Genomic DNA, 26,279 nt, shown 5'->3' on the forward strand with positions numbered 1-26,279 from the left:
TTGCTAAATCTTTGTTTCTACAGGATGGAACATAAAATTGAAATGAGTCATACCAGAGTTAGTAGTAAATTAGTATTTAAAAATAGTAAATAAGACATAAAAGAAAGCAAATATAACTACAATTTAAGATTGCATTGCACTACTAAACCATTTCTCAACAGTTTGGATATTTTTTCTTCTAAAATATATTTTTCTTTCACCAGCAGCAGAAAGAGGTTTAGAGAGAACATTCAATTTTGACGAAACTTTGGCTTCTTTGCAAACAGAGAAACTCAGAGCATCATCATTTTACTAGAACTAGTCCCATTATCAGCACTAACCTGCCAGAATATCAGCTTCATCTATGAAGTGTGTGGTCAACAGTATCACCCTTCCTGCTTTCCTCTTTCTTAGCAAGGCCCACACCTGCTGTCGAGAACAAGGATCCATCCCAGCAGTTGGTTCGTCAAGGAGTAAAACCTTTACAGAGAGCGAGAGCAAGAGATATTACAGATTAATTAAATTTTTAAAAAATCAATAATGGCTTTCCAACAGAGAAAAAGCTACATATTTACAAACCCTATGCTCTTGTATTTAAATTACTGATGTAAGCAATGCTTGAATCCTAAAGATATAGGTGATAGTATATTGATAATTCTGAATTCATCTGTTAAGTAAATGGAAAAAAAACAAGCATCACTTTATGTCGAGACATTTTTTTTAAAACAAAATAACTCGACCAGTGAAGTATTTAAAATAAAAGACCATTAATGTTAATATTTAGTGGCAAACAAAACATGAAGAAAATTAACAAAGAAAACAAAAATAATGTAGGGGTATAGAGATACTGTTCCATTTCTGCATATAAAATATCAAGCTAAAACTTCACAGTATAAACATATTTCTTGGCAATTACCAGCAGTTATGTACTATCAAGTAAAAGAACTGCTTAGATAATTGGGGATAGCGGGAATTGGGCACATTTTCTACAATTTGGATTGTCTTTCAGAAGTGTTTGTCTGGGTAGATACAAAAGTTAGCATTTTGTTCTTTTATTGGAGAATATAAGTAGGCACATCAAAAGGGTGGAAAACCTGCACTATCAACACTTTCCTGCAGGGTCTTAATCGGTCTCATTTTAGGTCTGTCTGAGTTGATGCACTTTTTTCAAATTATGAAAAGGGAGATTTAGTATGTAAAACCATCGCAAGTAATTATAACTATATTCACCTTAGGATCGCCCAAAATTGCCATTCCCATTGAAAGCTTCCTTTTTTGTCCGCCACTGAGCTTTTCTGCACGGACATCCATAATTGCTTCCATATCCAGTTCTTTTATGACATTCAGCACCTGAAGAAAGCAAAGGGGAAAGATTAAGTTTCACCAAGAACTGGTTCAGTTTACAAAATCATTTTTGAAGAAATACATTCAAAAATACTAACCAAAAATCACTTTTACCAGCACAAAATCAGTCATATGAAGCCAATTACTATCTAAATGTTCTTCGTTTCACACCAGGACAATATTTATAACACATAACCTTCTACTCCTACTCCCTTATATCTTTATCTGGCTTTCCCATAAAGGCATCTATTCTACATCCTGTGCTAGGGAATACCACATTTTCAACACTTGCTCAACAAGTTTCTTCTGATATCCCCATTTGATTTGCGACAGCATATTGATTGACTGCAGTTTAGCTCTTCCCCATAAGTAGAAACACTCTCCCTTAGAGAAATCATCGGTCCCTGGTGCTTCTCCTGTTTCAGGGCCCCTTTTCCCCCATCCTTTGTGAATCTTGCTAAATGTAAATTGAGTATCAGAATTCTCTACATAACAACATTGACTACAAAAGTTTTTCAATAGCTGAAAAGCACTTTTGTGAAGTTGTGAAAGAGACTCTATAAACATTAGGTTGTTTCTATTTAAAACATTTACAAACACACTTGGACACACAGACAATATAAATATAGCATCAACTTCAAATCCAGTTGCATCAACAAGGCACTCAACTGAACAACTGTATTACTTTCAGGAAAAATAACCTGAAAACTAGCTGTGCTTAGGTCATGGCTTGAAGAAGAAAGCCGTTATCTCTGAATTTTTGTTCATAATTATTTGGATTATCTGTACTACTTCCTGACAATTAAAGTCATGTATCATTGCCAAGAATTGTTTTAGCAATGGGAAGAGCCTTAGGGCAGAATTTTGACCTTGGCGGGCGGGCTCGGCGGGGGTGGTCGCTGGTGGTCAGGAAGCGATCAAGGCATGAAGGCGATTTCACACCAATTAAGGCCCGCCCAGCGTGAAAGCCGGCTGCAGAACCTCCAAGAAGGGGCAGGCGGGGATGGGGGCCTGTTGTCCGCCGGGTCCAATGGTGACCCAGCAGCCAATTAAAAAGCAGTGCAGACAGCCCCAGGGAGGCTGCTTGCATCGGAGTTGCAACAGCGACGTGGCTGAGACCCAGGAAGGCAAACCCATGTGGGAGGGGAGGTCGGCGGGGCAGTCGGTCCCGCGTTTCACCGACAAGTGTCAGCTGCCCTCCTGGAGGTGGCGGCTGCCAGAAGGGACACCCTTGTCCCCAGAGATGGGAGGAGGAGGCCACCGCAGCTCACCAAGAAGGCATGAGAGGAGGTGGCAGCCCAGGTGAGCAGCCACGACATGGTGTGGCGCACCTGGGTGCAGAAGCGCTTCAATGAGCTGCTGGGCTCAGGAAGGGTGAGTACCTGTTGGCATGGGTCAGAGTGGAGAAGTGTTAAGGGTTGGCCAGCCATCCCTCCCCGTGGAGCTCAGGGGTGCTAGAGACTGAGTGCCAACTGTCAATGACGCCAGATTTGGCCAAGAGGGTGAGCCCTGGCTGCTTGGATTGTGCCTTGCGGCTCGAGGGCCACGACTCGGATGTGGCCTGCGAGGTGCTCCTCGGTTGGGGTTGGCCAGGCTGCAACGGCGCTGCAAGTAGAGAGTGGACTAATCAATGCCCCTCTGTCCTTTAAGGAGAAGACATCCCATAACAGTATAGAGGTCACAGACTGATGGGAGACCCCCACCTCCTCATAATCTCCCGCTTTGAGCAGGAGGGCTTGGAGCTTGAGAGCCGCCATGCACCTCAGTTAATCAGCCACGGTGAGGTTGGGGTGTCAGACGAAGGTAAGAGTGCAGTGCACTGAGGTGAGAATTTTGGCTTGTGCAACCATTCTAGTGTACTCTCTTCATTGATGTGAGCCTCGAACCCGAAGTGTCCATTGATAATCGAAAAGCGATGGCACCATGATGCAGATCTCCATTGTCTCACCAGGGGGCCTGGCATGCAGTGACAGTGTGGTGACTAACTAATGACATGTTGTTCTTCTCTCTTTTAGGTTCACCAGCAGGCGTTTGCACGTAGGACCCTGATGGCCCACCCCTGACCCCAGAGGACCACCATGCTCCCCACGCACCTACGTCACACCCGTTCTCTCAAGCAGACACCAACACCTTGGTGGGCTTTAGATCGCTGTCTAGTATCTCGGTGCACATTATTGAGGGCATTTCACACTCGCTTGATGAGCAGGTGGAGGCAGAGAGTACCCAGGGCGCCGGCAGTCAGAGGACTGCTGATGACCAGGACAATGCTCAGTCGAAGGCAGACGATGAGCCTCTGGAGCCGTCCATCAGGCGGCAGATGTTGGATGTCCAGCGACACGTGCAAGAGGATCTGGCGGAGATCCGTGATGGTCTGCGTGCCATGGTCTCCGTTGTGGAGTGGTCCATGCAGAGTGTGAGTACTGCGTTGACCCCCATGGCCAAGTGCACTGTCTCCTCCATGGAGGGAATGGCAACTCTCATGAAGAGGCCGCTCCAGGGACAGAATCGGGGGTCCCTAGGGTTGCGCTCGGACCTGCAGGTCCACACACAGGCAATGACCTCATCTGGTCAGTGTCCGTGTGTGAGATGGATGGGGCACCCAGTATCCCAGCTATGTGGCCGTCCATCAATGGTGAGTAGGGAGGTCCAGAGCAACCTCACGTTGGCGCACAAGCTGCCAGTCATCTCTGCAGGTTCCTCTCAGGGCGCTCTGGATGACGGCAGTAGCTCCTCTGCCCCTCTGCCAGTGACCGTGCCAGTCAGCTACGGTGACTGGGGAGATGCCAGCCGAGGCAATGGCTGCTCCCCCCCAGACAGGGCCAGCATGGGCTCCACTAGCCAGAGGACGATCACCCAGGTCATCAAGGCCAACAAGACAGCAGAGTCAGCAGCCTGTTTCCAATGCTGGTGCCAGCGAGGGGGGAGCACCTAGACGTAGCACCTGTAAACTTAAGTTTAAAGCACCTTATGCACAAAAAGGGCTGGTCACGGGTGATGTTTTGTTCCCCAATTTGGCTTTTCGTTATTTTAATGGTGTGACTACCAACACCGCTTATTGTTTAGTTCAAGAATCTGAGAGTTCCAACATTAAATGACATTTGATTTTGTGTTATTGGCCTGAGTATGCTTCATTTGTTCTGTAGGTACAGGTTCGGCCAGTATTAATGCTGGACGTGGGTCTCTTGAAACTATATTGCAATGTCACAATTAAAGTTTGGACCAGTCTCCGCCTTGGTTCAAGCTATCAGTGCAGCCTTGCAGTGCGGGTTAGGAGAACGTATGCGCTTGAGCTGAGAGCACAGCATGCAGTCCAGTGGGCAAAGCTGCTGCCAATTGGTCAGGTGGAGTGGGGTGGGGTCTCGGGCAGCCATGCAGCGCATTAAACTCTGGCCATCCAAGTGGTAGCCAGCACTCTCTGGGATGTGTTAAGGGGCCTTCAAACTCAACCAAGAGAGGTTCTTAGAACATCCATGCATCTCTCTTTCATCCTGCAGGAGGAGTACATCAGGAGCATGGAGCCTGGTGATCTAGCTATGTGCCTCATGGCTTAGAGAGTGGAGAGGAAGGAGAACAGAGAGACAGAGATAGCAGGCTTGGCAAAGGGAGGAGCTGCACCCTCGGGAAGAAGGGGCGACTGGGGTTCCCGCGCATGCCGCTGAAGAGCCACAGCGAGCCATTGCTGGTGGGCGTCTAGCTCGATCCAGGGTCTATAGATGACGCCTTTCATTCCTGCAGATCACCTAGAACCAGTGCTGCTGAAGACTGCGCATGTCCAGGGAACTGGTTGGTCACATCTGCCACTTCCTGCGGGATTTAGCGCCACGGGGACATGGAGGGCATCCACTGCCCGTGGCCATGAAAGTGACTGTGGCACTCAATTTTTTACGCCTATGACTCCTTTCAGGGCTCCACAGATGACCTCTGTGGGATATCACAAGCCTCTACCCACAGATGCATCCATGAGGTCACGGACGCCATCTTCATGAAGGCATACAGCTTTGTGCATTTTTCCCAGGACCAAGAAAGCCAGGATGCAAGAGCGCTGGGATTTGCCCAGATCTCAGGTTTTCCACAGGTGCAGGGGTGCTATCGACTGCAGCCACGTGACGCTCAGATCACCGTGATAACAAGTGGTCAACTATGTCAACCGTTAAGGGTTTCCACTCGCTGAATATTCAGCTGGTATGTGACCACCATAAACGCATCCTGCAGGTCTGCGCATGGTTCCCAGGGAGTGTCCACGACTCCTACATTCTCAGTCAGTCTCAGATCCTTGGCGTCTTCCAGGGTCCGCAGAGGCTGCACGGATGGCTCCTTGGAGAGAAGGGCTAACCAGAGAGGCCGTGGCTGATGACACCCATGCTGCGGCCTCAGAGTGAAGGTACAACGAGGTTCATGCTGCACCTTGGTGGTCCTAGACCAGTCTGGTGGAGGAGACGACGACGACGACAATGACATGTATTGAGGACACTCCATAGATCTTCACATAGCTTCTGCGTGTGTCCGACTCCTGTCTGGCCAAGGGTAGCTCACTTGCGCTCTGTGATCAGGGTCATATCATGGAGATGCAGCTGTGAAACTTTAAATGCACCTGATCCTTTGTCAGCCTTCAGCACCTGAGCCCTTCAGGAGCATAGCGTCACCGGTCACAGATGCTCATGAGATGGGGCGGGGAAGGCCAGCCCCACCTCAGAGGTGCTGAGAGCACACAGAGAATGACAGAACGCTGTGATGCCTGCCCATGACATTCTGGCAGCAATGACAAGCACCATTGAGGTGCAGGCATCACTAATGTATCCAGTGGGTGTGAAGTCGGACCATTACTTGACAGGCGTCCTCTGGAGGGTCGAGACCTGGGGTCCTGCTGTGTGGCAGTGGCTCCTTCCACAGCCTGCAGAGCTGGAGCTCCTGGGGTCACAGGAAGAGGGGATTCAGAATGGCCGGACACTCGTGGAGTCACCTGGGTGGATATCTCAGGGTGGGGGTACACCTGCTGATCCTCCTCCCTATGCGTGCCCGAGGGCCCCTGGCTGACTCCTTGAGGAGAAGGTGAAGCTGGAGTGAGATCAAGCTGCCCCGTACCCCTCTTGCGTTGACACTGCTGGAGTCCAAGTATGGCATCAGCGATAGAATTCAGCCCAAGCAGCACTGGAGGGCCGATGTCCTGGGCCGAGGTATCCATGGCAGCTGCCATCCTACTAGCGTTGACCTTGGTGCGTTGGCATGCCGGTGCTATCACCTCAGCCTGAAGGTGGGCTTGTAATCTGAGGAGTGCAGCGGACATCCCTTCCTGATGTTTCCGAGCTTGCCTTTCCAGCTCCAGCAACAGAGGTATGACAGTGTCCAGAGGGTCAAAATCTGACTCAAACTCAGCAGATTTCTGGCCTGCAGCAGTCTGAGTCCCGGAAACCTGGTGAGTCCCTGCCTCTGTCTGCTGTGCATCAGACAGTGCGATGTGCTCCCCAGATTGTGATCCTGTGGCTACTCTAGAACTAGGTCCCACCAAGGCCCATGTCTGCACTGGTGGAGGGTGTGGGTGATCACTGTGATGGGTCTTCAATGAGGGTGCCTTCAGATTCTTCTTCCGAAGTGTCTTCGGGGCTTGATTGGAGGTCCTGGGTCGTGGACTCCCTCGACTCCCAGATGTGCCTGCGAAAGCAAGGAGAGATAATTAGTGCATGCTAGCGGTCTGCAAAACAGGAACATCACTCACAGCATGGCTGCCTGGTGGATGTTGCACTGCTGGATCCTCACTTGGTAGAGCACTGCTGACCTTACCGTCAGCACAGGAGCAGTCCAGATCTTCGTCGGCCAGCTGGATAACTCACTTTTCAAAGTCTGTCATGATCCTGATGTCGGGCATTCCTGCACCAGTCTGCGACCTCGCCTTCTTATGTGCCAGCTTGTCTTGCATGAATACAAATGAATAGGATGTAAGCAGGATGCCTGCCAGGCCAGATGATAAGTATGCCTGGCATGTATGGTGGTGAATGGTCCCACGAACATGATGAGGACAATGGAGGTGTGAGAGAGAGTGAATGGTAATGTCCCTTGAACTGGCAGTAAGTGAGATTCTTGTTGATGTGTGGTGGGTTTATGAATATGTGAGTTTGAGAGTGATGAGTGATGGTGGAACAAAGGAGATCATTCATCCTCTTGTGGCATTGGGTGGCCTTCCCCTTTTGTATGGCGTTGACACTGACCACTGCTGCCACCACCTCTCAAGCGGATTGGTAATGTTGCTCCCCTCCTGCGGCCAGAGCAGGGGTAGAGGTCATCACAGTTGGCCTCCATGGCGTCCAAAAGGCGCTCGGGGATGCATCACTAAACCAGGGGCCTGCAGTCTTCTTGCCTTTTGCAGCCATATCTTCTTTGTAGCTGTCCTGGCTGGAAGCATGCGACTGCATTTAAAATATGGCGCCCAGCGTGAAGTGACCGGGTGATAGCGTGGCGGGCGAATTGGAGCCCGCCTGCCATCAAAATGGCGTGTTTCCCGGAAATACATGATTAATGAAGCAGGATTGGGACGATACAACGTGAAACATTGCCACTGTGGCTGGAGGGTAAAATGTTCTTTCTGCCCGCTACTGCACATGGTGCAAATCTGGGATGATTCCGCCCTATGTTTACTCTATCAAGCCTTTTCACTAATTTAAAAAATCTCTATTAAGTCATCCCTCAGCCTTCTTTTTAAGAGAAGACAGATACAGGCTATTCATACTTTCCTGATAGGTATAACCTCACAGTTCCTGTAAATCCTTTATGCACCCTCTCCAGTGCCTCTATAACTTTTTATAGCTTGGCAACAGAACTGTACACAGTACCCAAAATGTGGTCCAATCAAGGTTTGATATAGGTTCAGCACAACCTATCTAAATTTCAATTCTATTCTTCCAGAATTAAGCCCTAGTGTTTGATTTTCTTTTGTTATGGCCTTCGCAACTTTAAGTCATTTGTGTTTTCGTACAACCAGATCCCTTTGCTCCTCAAACCCATTTAGGTTCTTATTTTCCTAGTAATATATGACCTCCTTATTTCTCTTACTAAAATGTAATTCCTCACACATAACTATGTCGAAATTCTTTTGCTAATCATTTGCCTATTTGCAAGTTGATTAACATTGTTCTAATTTGTTCCGATGCTACTCAGTGTTGACTACCCCTTCCAATTTGGTGTCGTCCGCAAATATAGAAATTGTGTGTTGACTCAAAGGTCTAAATCATTAATATAAATTGTGAACATTCCCCACCTTCTGCCACTCTGAATAGTTACGCTTTACCCCATCTCTCTTTTTTTCTTGCAGCCAGCTAGCTATCCTCTATTTCCTTAGTTCTGATGAAGAGTCATACGGACTCGAAACGTCAACTGTATTCCTCTCCGCAGATGCTGTCAGACCTGCTGAGTTTTTCCAGGTATTTTTGTTTTTGTTTCAGATTTCCAGCATCCGCAGTATTTTGCTTTTATCTATTCTGCTACTTATCCATTGACTCCTCATTCTCTGATCTTATTAGTTTATCGAAGGCCTTTTGGAAATCTATATATATTACTTCTACTACTTTATTCTTGTTTACATTCTCTCTCTATTCTCTTTATAAACACACTCCAAGAACATGCGTAAAACAGACATATTTTGCACAAAGTATTAGAATACAGTTATTCAGTAGAGAGGCTTCCAGGTGTAAATAATTAGGTATCTAAAGCACATCTGTAATGCACAGAAAACCCTAGTACATTTACTAATACTGTAAAATGACCCCCCAAAAAACTATATCATGAAAGAAGACAATAGCTTGCCAATCTTTCTCCAAGTTGGCCAATGTTGTAGAATGTGAACACATTTTTACAGTTACCATATATTCTTGTGTACAAATTGAATTTTTGAGACCAATTTTTTAGGCAAAAAGTTAAGGGGTCAATTTTCACACCGGTAACGTTTTCAAGGCGCTTACTTTCAGCTAAAACACACCTGCCCGGCACTTCTAACATGGCTCTCAAAAGAATGTACAAGGTAATGGGGGAAACCAGCACACACCAGCTGTTTATTGTCTAACTTGCTTTCTGCGTTTTTATTAAGGAGCCTCTGCACTTAGCCCCACATCCCAGGAGAGGAAGCATCGGCTGTGTCTGCTTGGGGCCCAGGGGAAGGAAAGGAAAGGGACGGGCCACACCTTTGGAAAAGTCACACTGACAGCTCCCAATCTTTGACCAAGGCCTTGGTGCAGGGGGATTGCACTGAGCCGGCTTTCGCAAGGACCTGATTGCATGGCATGAGTTTCCCCTCTCTAGAAAGGCTGAGGGAATGATTGGAGATACAAGATCCAGGCGTTTATTTATTCAAAATTCACTCTGGAAGTTGGTCCCTGCATCCTCTTTCCACATGTGCTATTTATTACTCTTCTCTGATCTGTCAGTTTATCCCTGCAAAAATCAGAACCAATCTACATTCTTCCCACCTTAATTGACAAGTAGGAACTGGAGGAAATATGGTTAGTGTAACTTTTTTAATGAATAATCAATTGAAGTGTTTGATATGATTGTAAGGGTTATACTCCGATTTCTGAAAATTTTGGGCTTTGATCCCTGAAAAAGTAAGATTGACTTTTACATGAGGTGTACGAGAAACTATGATTTGTTTTAGGGAAAAATAATAGAGTCAACTTTTACACAAATATATGCAGTATCAGTGCTCCTTTGAAATAGAATTTTAGATATCATTATTGGATCTAATGAAAGCTAGATTTGAGCAAGTGCCTTGGCCATGATTATTGTAAATCATCAGGGACAAACACAAATATTATTTTATTCACTAGTTTAATTTCCTACATTCATGTCCTCACCAGTAAAAAACTAAACAAACTAAAAAAAAGACAGACACAGAAGAACCAGCATCAAAAATTAATTAGTAAGTGGTGTTAAAAATGGTTTACATGCTCTTAACCAGACTTACCTCTTTATCAATTTCCTGTGCTGGGATTCCTTTTATCATAGCGAGTATTTTTAAATGCTCCTTTACTGTAAGACTGTAAAATAGGACATCAAATTGTGGACACACCCCCATCATCTTTCTGATTTGAATTATTTCATCTAATTCAGAAACGCTGTATTCATAAACTGTTGCACATCCTATGGGGCAGGAAGAAAAGTTTGCATTAAATCTTATTGTAAAGAATCCTGATACAAGTAACTTCCTAACCATGTATGCAAATGAATAGCAATTTGTAAGTTTTCACCTTCGAGCCATTGTGTAATTTATGTTGTTCAGAAACAATCTGATCATTCATACACAACATAACAGAGGTGAGCTAAGTACAATACTCAGCCTTGGCCTGGCCATAAAAACACAATTAAGCAAAGTTGCACTGCTACTCCAGCATGGCCAATTTAAAAATAAAAAGAAACATGAAAATCATCAGATTTTATTGTTGCAGTGATAACTTAGAACTCACTACTGATGTAGCCTTTTGCGAAGGCTGTTGGTGGAATACTGCTCACTTGTTCTTATTCCCACATCTATTCCAGCTAGTTCTGTTTAAGTAGTTTTTACAAGCCAACTACATAGATACATTTTTCTCCAGACTTTCGGATACTGTTGAAGATTCAAATGTATTTATTTGAATTTTGTAAGAAATTTGAAACTTTCTTTGGAAACTAAGATTTATCTTTAAATTACAAGTACAGGGTTTCCTACTCTAAGAAATTATGGAGATTTAAAAGCTTTAGTTAGTCAGAGAAGTGAGTCAGCAATGAGAGAGGAAGATGTGTAACATTAAAGTTCTTTTACAATAGTATAGATATACATAACACGATGTGACACCTCCCTATTGTATATCAAAAATGACATGGCACAACATTCAAAGGGCACTGCACCAGTAGGTGGGGCTGTCAACATAACATTATCTAACAAAGTTATGTGCAAAAGTTGGTGTAGATCACCAGGCATGAGAAGGGGTCATCAGAAAAAACGGGGTTGGTAGTTTTAAGGGTAATGGTCTCTTCTTGCTGAAGATGTGTGCTGAGCAGTGCTTTTAATCACCACAGTTTTCCACCTCCCTAATCGCAACAAGACGTTTTGGATGATCCCCCATTCTGTGCATTGGCACCCAATCAACTATGTCATCACCAGGCAGAATGTGCATATAACAAAAGCCGTCTGCAGCTCTGACTACTGGGCAGACCACTTGTCTTATCACTTCAAAGCTAAACTTCAAGATCTATCCCCCTAGATGCTCCCAGGGAATGAAGGTCCAGAAGTGTCTCAATTTCTCAAGGCTCAAACAGACAGTCATGAAGGAATCTCTCTCAGAGAAACTCAAGAGTTGACACAGCGAAATGGACACTCACTGCATGCAGGATGACTGGGTGACCTTCAGGGATACAGTGTACTCCGCTGCTCTAGAGCTCCTTGGCCCTACCTCTCAAAAGCATCAAGGTTGGTTTGATGAAAACTATTAGGTAATCCAGGAAATACTGGAGCAGTAACTTCACCCCTACAGGGTTTTCCTCAATGACAATTGATCACTATCCAAGCACAATGCCTATAACATCTGCAGGATTGTTAAATACAAGCTCAGAGTTGCACCATTCTACTGGTTCATCACCAATCCTCACAGGAAAAGCCCAAATTTTGGAAAGATGTTAACCACATCCTCAATCAGCCTTTATCCATCAATGAAGCAGCAATCAACAGGCTGCCACAGGTTGCTATCAACTGCTCTCTTGATGACCCTCCCACCATATTAGAAATGACAAATGCAATCAAGCTCCTGTCTAGCAGCAAAGCTCCAGGAGCTGATACTATCCCAACTGAGGTCTATAAGGCTGGGGGTTAATGCCAGATCAAGAAGCTCACTGAACTCTTTCAGTCTATGTGGGAGCAAGGAACTATCCTGCAAGAATAGAAAGATGCTTTCCATTGTACAAGCGGAGAGGCACTTACCAATCTTGCAACAATCATAGAAGAATCTCACTCCTCTCCATCATTAGCAAAATCTTCACTAGAATCCTTCTGAACCACTTAGTGCAACATCTCAACCAGGATCTGCTGTCAGAGAGTCAGTGCAGTTTCAGAAAAGGTTGAGGAACTACTGATATGGTGTTTGCAGTTAGACAGCTCCAAAAGAAATGCCAGGAATAGAACATGGACCTCACATTTATTAACCTGACCAAGGCCGTTGACACAGTCAGCCACGAAGGCCTTTGGAAGGCATTGGAGAAATTTGGCTGCCCGTAAATATTCATCATAATGGTTCGACGCTTCCATAACATCATTCTCGCATGTGTCCTGGATGATGGTAAGTCTTCTAACCGATTCCCAGTTACGAATGTAGTTAAAAAGGGCTATGTGCCAATGCCAACCCTCTTCAGCATGTTTTTCTCTGCCATGCTCTTCGATGCCTTGCATGATGGCGATTCTGGCATTAAAATCAGATATTGCAAGGGTGGGAAGCTGTCAATCTGAGACAAGGCCGGGCAAAGACCAAGGTCTCCAAGGGCATATTCCACAATTCTGTTTGCCCGTCTGCTGGTTCAGAGCTGGACATGCAATGTAGCATGGGCTTGATCTCCAATGCATGTGATTACTTTGGCCTTATAATCAGCACAAATGAAACTGCAGTAACATATCAGCCTGCTCCAGGAAAGCACTATCCTGAGCCCAAACTTCCAGTCCATGACCAGAACCTATCAGCACTGAATAAGTTCACATTGCTCGGCAGCACACTCTCTCGAGCTACCCATATTGACGATGAGACACATGAAAGAATTGCCAAATCAAGTGTAGCCTTTGGGAGATTTCAAACATCAGTCTGGGATTGAAGAGAAGGACTGCCTGCCAAAGTGAAAGTTGGTAGAGCAATAGTCCTGCCCAATCTGCTCTACACGAAAGACCTGGATAGTGTACCAGCATCATGCCAAGAAGCTCAATCATTTTTACTTGAGCTGCTTTCGGAAGCTTCTGAAGATCAGATGGCAGGACAAATCAAGTGTTTAGTCACTTCTTAACAATTAAGAATACACACGTGCGCACGCACACACAGCTATCTACTTCTGAACTCTACTTCCTGTGTGAAAAACAGAAGGTTCCTTTATTCCACGCCAGAGGGCAATACATCCGGGACTTAACACACCTTACTGTCAGCTTTTTTTTATATAACATTTCTTTTTAACTAAAATGTCCTTTTACAAAAAAGCATAAACGTTAAACACAAACATCACAACAAAATATTGAGGTGCTCTCCAGAGCTGGCATGTAAGCATCCACACATTGAAATGAAATAGGCTGGCCATGTAGACGAATGCCTGACACTGGTTTACCAAAGCGAATCTTCTATGGAGAGCTTGAATCTAGGGTGTGTTCTCATGACAGTCAAAGGAAGTGCTACAAGGATACTGTGAAGGCTTCACTTAGGAGTTTTGAAATCAATCGAGTCCTGGGTAAAGCTCACCCAAGGTAGCTGCACCTGCTGCATATCAGAGGCAGAGCAAAAATGCAAGGAGAGGATCTCTTGAGCCAGCAACTCATACAAAACTCAAAAGTCTGCAGTATCCTGTCCTATTAACAGCTGAAACTTCCAGGTGCAGTTTGGCCTTAGCAGTCACCTACATACCCACCGGAACCCAACCAAATACCCCAGATGGCCATCTTCTTGGTCATCTTCATCTTGAAGGACAAACATGGGGCATAATAATGTTATATGAAAGGCTTACCATGAAGGCCCTCAATTTAATTTTGGCTGCTGCATGAGCTTCCCAAAAGCACAGAGGCAATAGGGCAGTAAAAGGTTGAATGACAAGGATTTCTGGGGTATGAAAAGGAGTCTGGGACTCTATGAATCTTCAGGTTGAACAAACTCAAAAATGAAGAAATTTTGGTCCAGTGTGGAAGAAAAGGCCCCTTACTACTCAGCAGAAAATAACCTCAGACCTCCACCCCTTCTCCCTGCAGCCATGGATAAAATGAAAGTCCAGTAAAACTGTTAAGCTTGGAGTTGTTTACTGTATATTGCAGTATAGCTTGGTACAGTATAACTTTCTGTGAAGTGAACAAAATGCATGATGTTTCAGAACTTTAAAAAAAAATTGATTTTTATGGAATTTTAATTTATTAATGGATGAAGCAACCAATGAAGGAAAAAAGTCACCTGCTGCCCTACCCCAGTGTGTAAAAGAATCTCAGCACCACCTACCCCAACCTGAAGAGAATATTGCCTACTGGCATCTTAACCTTGCCAACGGAAGTGAACAAGGATTACTGCCCATCTTTCCTGCTGGTCACAGTTTCACTGTCTCTTCCACCACTTGTCTCTCCTCATCCTCAATTCTCTTTCCCATGTTCCCCAGTCCCTGCTCCCCCATGCTTCACTTCTCTCATCTATTTAGGTCCCCCATCTTCCTTGTCCCTTATAGCCTTCTTTATTCCCTCTCCTTCATTTGCCTCCTCTAATTCTGCTTGATCTGCTTGCCATTGGTCTTCACTCCCCATGTGCAAACTTCTCAGTCTTCAAGCACAGTGATCAAGCATGTGCCTGGTCTGGTTGGGGGGTTTGGTTGAGTTGAAAATAACACTTTCTGTGTAGCAAAGGAAGTGAATATATCTTGTGCCATGAGTTCTCAGTGGGAATACATACAGTTCAAGTTACAAGAAGTCCCTGTTCCACTGTACTTTCAACCATGTCAACATTCTTAAAATAATTGGTCAGCTTTTGTTGGTTTTAATGTATATCCAGACTCATTGTGATGTGAAATTAATTTTGATTTTGTTCTTTGTGGTGCAATGATACTTTCTTTCTTACCATCTGACAGAGGACATAGTCCTGAGAGAATGCTAATTAATGTTGTTTTTCCAGTTCCGCTGTGGCCCAGTAGTGCTGTGATCTGATCTTGATAAACATCAAATGACAAACCTGAAAGTAAAGTATAGTAAGCATATGAAAAACATGAATTCTAAATACCATCAATTTTCTTCCTTGTTCCCTTCCAGCCAAGAGGGCAGGAGGATCTAATCCATTCTGAAATAGGGCAAACAAGCAGCACAATTTGCAACATTTTGATCTCATAGAATTACACAGCATGGGAGGAGACCATTGATCTATTGAACCTGTACCCGTTCTTTGCAAGAGCTATTTAAATATTCTGACTCCCATGTTCTTTCCCCATATTTATCCAATTCCATTTTGAAGGTTACTATTGAATCTGCAACCTCCATCCTTTTAGGCAGTAGCTTCCAAATCATAACCTGATGTGTAAAAAATTGTCTTCATCTCCCCTCTGGTCTTCATTTGTCCTCAGTTACTGAGAGAGCCATTATGGTTTGCTGTCACAGCGTAAATACTATAGCAAACTTAGTGTAGTCTGAGAGCAGATCACCTATTGTTCTTCTAGGACACAGATGATACAAGGAGCTAATAGGATGTAACATGGGAGAAAATATAACATATTGCAATAGGGTAAGCCTTAGTTTCAAAAGTAAAATTCTGCTTATGTTCTTGAGATGAATTGGAACAAAACAAGCCTTACAAAGCAGCTTTGAATTACTATGAGTAGCTTGTTGTCATGTCACAGGAATGGAAGCAGTTGCTCATAAAATTAACTCAAACAGGAGATCTCTAACAGCATGGTATTGTACATGCTAAAATGACACTTACTAGTGTCAAAAAGTACTAAAATCATTCATGTAAAGTAGTGAATATTTTACAGGTATATGGATAAACCTATGATGCAAATTGGCATTCATAGACTAGGTACATCTGTTCATATCATCTCTACACTGAGCAGAGTTACCAGACATTATACTGGTACAAAAAAATGGTGAAACAATCAGTACAGTACAGAGTCACGAGAGACACAAACCTTTCAGCGCTTCCACCTTTTTCTCCTTCCCTTTATATAACTTGTGAACACCATTTAACCTGAAAAAGCACCAAACACATTCACTGAGGTTTGCACTCATTAGTGTTTTTTGCTAATAAATAGATAAATAAACAATAAATAGAACAGCACACGTTTCAAGAACTATTTGCTGAGCCATTGTCTCCCCCATCCCCATCAAAAACTAAAGAACGATACAAAAAATTAATTGGATTGATTGATTTACATATTTGTTGCAGGCATAATTTTAGCAGTCCTGCTAAACATTTCTACCAATGGAATTATATCGCAAGTGAACATGTCGGAACAAACGGGACACGATAAAAGCAGAGCTTTCGCCTTCAAACAAGGACAATTTCTGGATTTTTAAATCAATTTAAATAGCTCAATTAAAAGAAAATTGCTTTCCAACTACAACTAGGTGAAACGAGTCCTTTAATTTTTGTGTCAGGGTAGTGGCCAATAAGTCACATAGATATCCATAGAATGTGCAGCACAAAAACAAGCTGTCCCGCCCAATTGGTCCATGACAGTGTTTATACTCAACAGGAGCCTCTTCTCACCTCTTTTCATCCAACTCCATCAGCAAAACCTTCTATTCTATTTATCCAGCTTCCTTAAATGCATCAATGCTATTCACCTCAACCACTCCTTCTAACCACTCTCTGGATACAGAAGTTTCCTCTGAAACTGAAGGAGTTAAGATGGTAGTCAACTTCCCTTGCCTCACTTTAAGACACAGGCCTGATAAACTGGCTACAAGTGCAGGTCTTGTTGTTTGATTTATAAGTTAGCCAGGGTGCAGAAGCTTTGTCCTAAGTGATGATCAACTTGTACTTTGGGAAAGTATTCATAAATACATGAGAGCAGAGACAAAATTCGAACATCACATCATCGATGATATTATACACAGAGCACTCCATTTTGTCTTTGAAAGTGAAAATTCTTTAATTCAGAGGCATTTGGACTGAGATAAATAGTGGAAGTTTCCCCTGCAGTTTCATTTAGTTCAGTCTACTTAACATCTTGAAATGAAGAACTGCATAAGAATTTTCCATCATTCATGTACAACCATCACATTCTGATGGCCTTTATCTGTTAAATTCAAAAGTGTTGTCTTATAATAAATAATCTTCAAGAAATGCATTCTAAAAAGGGCACTTCAATCCTTGAGGGTTGATCTTTGGCTAAGTATTTGTATGATCAGACACTAGTTGTCCATTGCCTTACATATAATGATATCTATCACCTTTCAGAGCAGTATATCCTCCTGAACATCTCATGTGTTGTCTCTCAGTTACGGGGCAATTGTTAGTTGCATGGCACAGTATTCTACTCTCAATAATGTATGAATAAATAAATATATATATATATATATACACAGTTCATGACAAACTCTATCTGCTCACTAATACATGTGGGCCTTTCTGTAATTCAATCTTGACACACAAGGCCACTTGCATATTGCTCTCCCCAGTCAGTATGTAATAATGTATTTATAGGCCAAAGAAAATTGCTTTACAACACATTTCAATATCCACTTAGAAACCAGAAAGAAAGAGCACTTAGTGACCTACTTAGCATACTTGGTGACATTTGAATCAGTTAAAAAGGCAACGGGTGGAATTGTCCAGTCCTATTGGCAGAGGGCGTGCGAGGACAATATGGTGAGAAGGCCAAAAATTGGTTTTATGCCGTTGTGAAACCAGTTTGCGATCGTCCACTCCACCCAATGCCGAGTTTTGCTTCCTGCCGCCGCATGTCAGGAACCCGACTTCAATACTGTAGCATCTCAATATAAGCCCTGCTCGTCGGAATCATTCCCCCATGTCAAATTTACTTCCCACGTCGGCGTGACTTCAGAACGGTGTGGCTCACGACTGCCTTTAAAAGGTGGGAACTCGGCGAGTGCGCACAACCTTGCACAGCACTAGCAAGCATCACCCACAGGACATCAAGGAAGAGGCTCTGCACATTCGAGGGGGGACGGGGTTGCGCACAGGCAAGTCACTTTGCGACTCACTGGCTTTCAGTGCAGTGCCGGGGCAAGGACCCCAGTGCTGGTCAGGATGGTTGGTTGGGGGGGGGGGGGGGGGGGGGGGATGCGGCAAGGCAGCACTGAAGGAAGTACACAAGCACATGCAAAGGAGAAGGGGTGGGGCATTGCGAGAAGCCACCAGACTCTTGGAAAAGCTCGTCAAAAAGTGAGCATTCTTCCGCAGCTGAGACCGTTCAGCAGCAGCCCCATTGACATGCTTGGAGGCGGGCCTCTGAAGCTTTTCTGTCCACCCAAGCAATGCAAAAGCATGAAAGTGCCAACAAGTGCTCCAGAACCTTTCACCCTCGGTTGGGACAGGGGGGTGGTGGCAGTCACTGGTGGAGGCACTCAGAGCCCCTGCAATATCTCTTTTAAGGTTTGGACCAGTGTCCATCATGATTCAAGCTAATGGCGGAGCCTTGCAGTGCAGTTTAGGAGAATGCCTGAGCTGAGAGCACAACATGCAGTCCAATGGCCGAAGCTGCTGCCAATCGGTCAAGTGGAGTAGGGCAGAGATGGGTAGGCTTTTGGACAGCCATGAAACGCACTACACACTGGCCATCACTCTGGTGGCCAGCACTCTCTGGCGTGCATGAAGGGGTCTTCAGACTTAACCAAGAGAAGTTCTGCAGTAGATAACAGTATAATAAGGCTTATGCCACAGCCCGGACTTTGATGGACCAAACGATAGGCGTTTTGAAAATGAGGTTACGGTGCCCCAACAGGTCTGGTGGAACACTGCAATAGAGTCCACTGAGGGTGTTGTGCATCATCGTAGCTTGCTGCGCGCTACACAACCTGGCACTGCAATGCCGGAGGGCGGGGGAGGGGGAGCTGCACATCTCCTCCGACGAGGAGGACATCGAAGGGGATGACAGTGATGAGGTCCTTGAAGGCAAGGATGCCAGCGAAGCGGCCATCACACTGGCCAGGCAAGGCAGGCATGCTCATGAGGCCCTCATAGCCACATGATTAGTGGAGGATGATGACGAGATGCAGTGAGGACAGTCCTGACCTCCTCACATTGCATCTGTGAATGTCTGACTCTTGTGTGGCTGATGGTAGTGCACATACCCTCAGTTCTCAGGCTCATGTCATGGAGTCACAGCAGATGCCCTAATAGTTGCTAGATTCCAGGAGGATGATGACGATGACATGCAGTTAGGACACTCCATAGATCTTCACATTGCCTCTGTGAATGTCTGACTCCTGTCTGGCTGAGGGCAGCTCTCTTGCGCTCTGTGATCAGGGTCATATGGAAACACAGCCGTGAAATGCACCTGATCCTTTGTCAGTCTTCAGCACCCGTCCCCTTCAGGAGCACACCGTCACCAGTCACAGATGCTAAAGAGATGGGGACCAGCCTCACCTCAAAAGATGCTGAGAGTATACAGAGAGAATGACGGAACTCTGTGACGCCTGCCCACAACATTCTGGCAGTAATGATAAGCATCATTGAGGTACAGGCATCAGTAATTTGTCCAGTCAGTGTGAGGCCAGAGTATCACTTTGGTCTGAAGGTTACACACTGCATAGCGAAGAGGCCCTGGACTGACACACCTGCTTTTATCTTGTGCAGGAACCAAGGTTTCACATCTGAGTGACATGAACACCGTTCATTATAACAAGGAGCCATAGGCAAGAAGACATTCTTGGGAATTTGTTTACAACACTGAACATTAAGTACAAGTGATTAACACCCGTGGCCAGGCTGTGCGACTAGCTGTGGCTCAGTCCATAGCACCCTCGCCTTTGAATCAGAAGGTTGTGGGTTCATGTCCCACTCCCGGAAAACCAAGAACTGTGAATGTACTCGAAAGAGTTACATGCGATCTGTTGATAACTCGAAAGAGTTACTTCTTCTTAACGAGGTGTCAGCTGTGGCTCAGTCCATAGCACCCTCGCCTTTGAATCAGAAGGTTGTGGGTTCATGTCCCACTCCCGGAAAACCAAGAACTGTGAATGTACTCGAAAGAGTTACATGCGATCTGTTGATAACTCGAAAGAGTTACATCTTCTTAACCTTCCTAACCCGGCCGCCACGTCTTGGTGCTCCCCCAACATCCACAGCGGAGGTGGAGGCAGCCTGCTGACTGCTATGCCCCATCTGTGATGACCTTGACAGGCATCCTCTGGAGGACTGAGAACTGGAGAGCCCGGCCTGCTTTGGATGTCCTGCTGTGAGCCAGCTGCACCCTCCTCAGCCTGTGCAGCTGCAGGGGTCACAGGGAGAGGGGATTTGGACCAGCCAGACATTCCCAAGTCACCTGAGTGGACGGCTCCGGGGTGTCAAACTGCTGGACCTCCTCCCTATGTGTGCCCGACAGCCCCTGGCTGACTTCTTGAGGAGAAGGGGAAGTTGGAGTGAGATTGAGCCGCCCCGCACCACTCTCGTATTGACACTTTTGGAGGCCAACTACAGCTTCAGCAATGGAGTTCAGTCTACACAGCAATGCAGGACTGATGTTCTGGACCAAGGTCTCCATGGCGGCCACCACCCTACCAGTGTTGACCTCGGTGCATTGGCTTGCCAGCGCTATCACCTCAGACTGAAGGCAGACAGATTCCTTCAACGTCCCTTGCAAACAGAGGAGTGCACCAGACATCCCTTCCTGATGCTCCTGTGATTGCCTTTGCAACTTTACCAACTGATTGAGGACCAAGTCCAAAGGCTCATCATCTGACTCAGACTCAGAAGATTCCTTGCCTCCAGCAGTCCTCCGAGTGCCAGCGACCTCGGATAACCCTGCTGTGGAACAGATTGTGCAGTGTGCTCACCAGATTGTAATGCCGAGGCTACTCTACATCTAGGTCTCATCAAGCTGCATGTCACTGCGCTGGTGGAGGGTGTGGGTGAGCACTGTGACGGGTTTTCAATGGTGCTGCCCTCGGTGTCCTCATCCAAGATGCTCTTGGTGCTGGGGTCGGGGTCACGTTTGCCTGAGGGCGACATGTCAGACGTGCCTAAGAAAGAAAGTGGTGATTGTTAGTGCTTGGCAGCTGCTTTGAACACAGAACAGTGGACTCAGAATAGCGTTGAGAGAGGGATGATGTGGTACAGGATCCTCACATGGGTGTACACTGCCGACCTCATTGTCGCCAAGGGAACGGTGGACGTCCTCTCCAGCCAACTCCAAAGCTCGATTCTCAACTGTAGTGAGGACCTTGATGTCCAGCAGTCCACCCCAGGTCTGGGACCTCTCCCAGCGTTTATGCAGGACAAGATCGCGCATAAAGACAGCTGAAGAGAGTGTGAGCAAAGCGCATGTCAGGCCAAATGAGAAGGATGGCAAGTGTGTGTGTGTGCGCTGAGTGGAGCCATGGACAGGATGAGGAGGCAGTCTCCAGAGGATATGAGGCCAACTGGCGATGTGAGAGCGCGTGAGAGAGAACGCACGAGAGAGGTGATGCCCTTTGAACTGGCACTGAGATGGCAGTGAATGTCTGATGGGTTTGTGAGTGGGTCAGTTGAGATTGAGGAGATGGTTGACTTACCCTGGCAGCATGGATGAGATCATTCATCCATTTTCTGCACAGCATGGCTGACCTCTTGTGCAGCGTTGGAACTGACCACCTCTGCCACCGTCTCCCAAGCCGAAGCGGTGAGACTAATGGTGGCCAGAGCGGAGGTAGAGGACATTGTGGTGAGCCTCCATGGCATCCAGAAGGCGTGCCAGGGATGCATCACTAAATCGAGGGGCTGCAATTTTTCTGGCTTTTGGGGCCATGTTTTCAGCAGAGAAGTCCTGGGCTGCAAGCATTGAGAAGTGTGCGCGCTTTAAATATGGGGCTCGGCATGAGGAAGCAGCAAGGTGTGGTGGGCCAATCAGAGGCCTGCCGCCAGCGATCCGGCATATTTCTCGTCGTGACTGCATAATTTATGAGGTGGGAAGGGGACGATATGGCGTGAAAATCCACATTGTGGCCAGTGGGCAAAACGACTTCTCATGCCTGCTACTGCACTTAGTGCAAATCTGGGACAATTCCACCCAAGGTCTTTGATACCAGTTCAAACTTCCAAAATGACATAATTTTTTGGGATGCTGTTCATACCTGATTGCTTCTTTACCCTTAAGCTCTGCAGGTACTGCTTCCACCACCTCACTAAACACGGGTCCAAGGCCAAATTCATTTCTGCTAACTGCATCAATATGATCATAATGTTTCTGTTTATGGAACCAATATGAGGGTTGAAGGAAGTAGAAGAAAGGTTGACGCTGTCCAAATTCACCTAAATGGGCAAAGCAAGGAAATGATAAAATTTCCTGAGTGCAGTACTATAATTACTAAAACATTATAAAATATCTTAATTATGGAAACAAACACCAAACAACTACATATATTTATTAAAAGCACTAACCATAAATTATGCTAGTTGCAGCAATGACCAAATCAGACCACCAGGAAGAAAGAACAAGTTAAGACACATCATTCTTCTGATGCAACAGAGGAATTAACTGACTTAACCAAATGCAAACTACCCTTGTATTAATACTTCTACTGAGCTTACCTCAGTAAGTGAAAGCTACAAACAAAGGGCCTCTTGTGAATATCTAGTTCACGTTAATATTTTTGAGCTAATGTTTAGTTCTGAGAAGATTAAGTTTAACTGTAGAAAATGGGATAAATTCAACTAAAGCAGCTCTATTACATTTAAAAGTTTGGGGCCATGTCGACTTAAGGGGTTAATAGCTAGTAAGCTAAGATCCTAAAACAGCAGGTGGGCTTACTTAGCTGAAGAACTGGAGACATGATATCTACACTACTTGCAAAGAAGTGGAGTCCAGAGAGATGTTTTGTTTTGGGAGTTATAGCTAAATTACTTTAAAAGCATTCAGTGAACCCTAAAAGGCTATGTCGTCATGGAGGTGGATGGAGCTGAAGAAGGTTCTCTGGTTTCAATTTATCTGAGTGTTCTGCAGCAGGGAAAGATGCTACACCGAAAGAGTGCTACTGTTAGCAGGCTCCAGGCAGTTATTTATCAAAAAATGGCCCTCAGAGCCGTTTGGTGCAGCCTAGACTAGCAGTTTGGGCTTCATGTGGTTTGCAGCTCACGGAGAAGCCCTGGGAGCCATTTGGTGCAATTAGGGCTTGGGAGAAGTCCTGAGGAGCCGAGAGGATGGTGGAAGATTGCTGGTTCCGTGGAGAGGGTTAGGGCTCAGAAGAAGTGATGGGAGTCATTTACAGCTCGGTGCAACTGGGAAACTGGAGTTTGGTGAAACCAGAGGCAATGCCAGCTTAGTGAAGCTATCGGTCTGCAAAAGAGTTGGAAGTGTGCCGATAATTAGAGGTGGGAAGCCATGGAACACAATCTCAGGAGAAGAGACTGAACCATCAGGAAGTGAGCAGTTATTCAGGTAGTCCCAGTCAGAGTGGACTTTGAGGGAATTCCAAGGCTATATCCTCGAAAGTGAAGAATTGAACTCCTTCCTGAGGGAAAAAGAGTTTTACCAAGATTTTGTGACTCACAGTGGTCACTGAAGTCTGGGTGGGTGACTGAGAAATCCATGGGATCTGTCTTGGTCACATCTGCCATTCAATGTGCATTGTGGTGTGTTCGACCACAGTTTACCTGTTAATTCATATTTACCTTATGTTTATTCTGAATATTAGAGCAAAGATAGATATCATAGATTATTTTACTTTTCTGACTTTGTAAAGTTTATTTTGTTTGTTTAAAACCATGGAATCTTGTGGCTTTATTCTCCTAGTGGGTAACTGGGATTTCAAATTTCAATTTGAATATACAATAAATTGAATATACAACATAAAAATCTAAGAAACCTAATTTTTCACTGTCCTGTGCTCTCTTCTACTTCTCCAGTGTTCAATGTCTGCCACTAGACATTATCCTTTGCACATAACAGTTGCAGACACTTTAGTACTTAAGCAAAGTACTTCAGTACATATGCAAATATGTAATAAGAATACTGTTCAAATAATGGCCCAGAACTTCTGATCTCTGGGGTGGGGGGGGTTGTACCTGGGAGGTACCCTAGAAGATGCACTGGGGGATCCCCCTGGAAGTTCCCACACAAGGAGTGCATGGAAATTGCTGGGAAGTTCAAACTTCTAATGGGCAATTACCCTGGGAGCCATCTGATGCTCCAATTTAAGTTGGGGACTTTGGATGGTTCTGACTCTCTTAGTAGAATAGTTACCCAGGAAAATTTAAAAGGATTAAAACCATGTCCACCTCCTGGGTACTATACTAGTGAACCCCCGACCCCCACCTGACCCCCCGAGGTATAACCCCACCCACCCGAATACCCTCACAAACCGAGACTACCCTCTCTGCTGCATGACTACCTTCCCCAGCTAACCACCCCTCACCTCCCTAACTGACTTTCCCGCCCCCAACTACCTTCCACAACCCGATTACCCCTGACTACCTTCCCAACCTCCGGACTATGCCCTCATCTCCCGACTCCCCTCCCGACTCCCTGACTACACCCCAACCTCCCGATCCACCCCCCCATCTACCCTCTCGACTCCGTGACTACACCCCAACCTCCCGATCCCCCCCTCATCTACCCTCCCGACTCCCTGACTACACCCCAACCTCCCGATCCCCCCCCATCTACCCTCCCTTTCCACCCCCCTAGCTACCACCTGACTTACCACTTGACCCTCCCCCAATCCATCCTAACCCCTCCTCCCCATCCTACCAACCCCCTTCTCCCCAACCACCCAACTCATCACATATTTACCTTCTCCATGATGTCTCAAAGAGGCTGGGACCTTTAAACTTACCCGCTTTATGGCAGCTAGTGCTGTAAAAAGGGGGTGTTGCTTCACTTCCCCTAATGTTGCTGCCCTGCACTGAAGGACTTGGGAACCCGCTGCACTGCACTTTTCTCATCAGGCCCGAGTCAGAAGGTTGGGCGAAAGATGCGCAGCTCCTGACTAAGATAAGTAAAAAGTTGCAGAGTGGCAATCCAACTGTGATTGTCACTCCTTGGAAGTTCAAGATTATTTGATTTATGTTAATGCTCCTGTTTAAATGGACAATAGTTATTTAAGCAATGTAACACACAAGAACTATTTAAAAGCACAGAAAATAAATGCCCTTTCAGCTTTCAAGACAAGCATGATTCATCTGCAATATGGCATATAACACATAATTAAAACATTTACATTCATGACTTAATTTGAAATATTCAAGTTGACTAAGACCCTATCCCAGCGCACAAGGAAAGTCCTTCTTCCTAAATAACTAAGAACTGACTGAAGTCTTCAGACATCTACTACATCTACTGACTACATCCAATCATTCCTTTTAAACTCTCTCACTTTTAAATAGCGATCAATCAATTGCTCTTTTGCAGGGTGTAGCACACTTCTCCAACTGGCACGGATCTCTGAAAACTTTTATTCATGCACCAATTTACCAATCTATGAATTATTCAGACATTGAACTGCACACAGCAATTCCTATCGGCATAGAGAACAAAACATTTAGCCTTTCAGATGTGTCCAAAAGATTAAATCACTGTCTTATTTGTATTTTCACATACCTGGGAGGACTTGGTCAAGGTATACAGCCACAAGCAGATACAGGAAACTGTCTAGGACTAACATGAAAAGTGGGATATACAAGGGGAATGGGCTTGCTGACAAATTTGAGGGTTGAGCACCATCACCAATAGCTTCAAGAAGCACAACCTAGCAAAAATAAAGAGCTCCAATTAAAATACAATCCAGCAAGAAACAAAGCCAAGTGTGCACATTCAACTTTGATTCATGCTGTGAGAAAAATAATGGAATTTACATCACTTTCTATACAGATTTCAGGGTCAGGGGTGGAAGAGAAAAAGAGGAGCATTTCCACTGACAGCAACCAACAATGCACTAATACAATCAATATCATTATAGCTGCCATTCTATCCAGAAAATATTTGGTGCACAATGGACACAGAGGCTATTTTGGTCAAAAATAATCACTTAAGCTCTAAATGTCAGAAATAATTTAGGCAAGGTTTATCAACTCTAGCAGATTTGAGAACTTCAAAATCAGAGCATTGCAATTCTAGAGCTAAAAAAATCCAACAGG

General features: G+C 45.2%; 1 protein-coding gene across 2 annotated transcripts in view; it reads right to left on the reverse strand.

Moving 5' to 3' along the window:
- abca5 (ATP-binding cassette, sub-family A (ABC1), member 5) overlaps positions 1-26,279 on the reverse strand; it is a 118,100-nt gene that overhangs the window by 55,466 nt on the left and 36,355 nt on the right. For both annotated transcript variants that reach the window (XM_078570980.1, XM_078570981.1), the window contains 7 exons: positions 25,744-25,891; positions 22,280-22,457; positions 16,171-16,229; positions 15,114-15,224; positions 10,271-10,446; positions 1,210-1,329; positions 321-459 (listed from right to left, as the gene is read on the reverse strand). In XM_078570980.1, coding sequence (XP_078427106.1) covers positions 321-459; positions 1,210-1,329; positions 10,271-10,446; positions 15,114-15,224; positions 16,171-16,229; positions 22,280-22,457; positions 25,744-25,891 — 931 coding nt within the window. The remainder of the gene's footprint in view (positions 1-320; positions 460-1,209; positions 1,330-10,270; positions 10,447-15,113; positions 15,225-16,170; positions 16,230-22,279; positions 22,458-25,743; positions 25,892-26,279) is intronic.

The sequence above is a fragment of the Cetorhinus maximus genome, chromosome 24, assembly GCF_964194155.1.
Source record: "Cetorhinus maximus chromosome 24, sCetMax3.hap1.1, whole genome shotgun sequence".
In the NCBI taxonomy this organism is placed as follows: domain Eukaryota; kingdom Metazoa; phylum Chordata; class Chondrichthyes; order Lamniformes; family Cetorhinidae; genus Cetorhinus; species Cetorhinus maximus.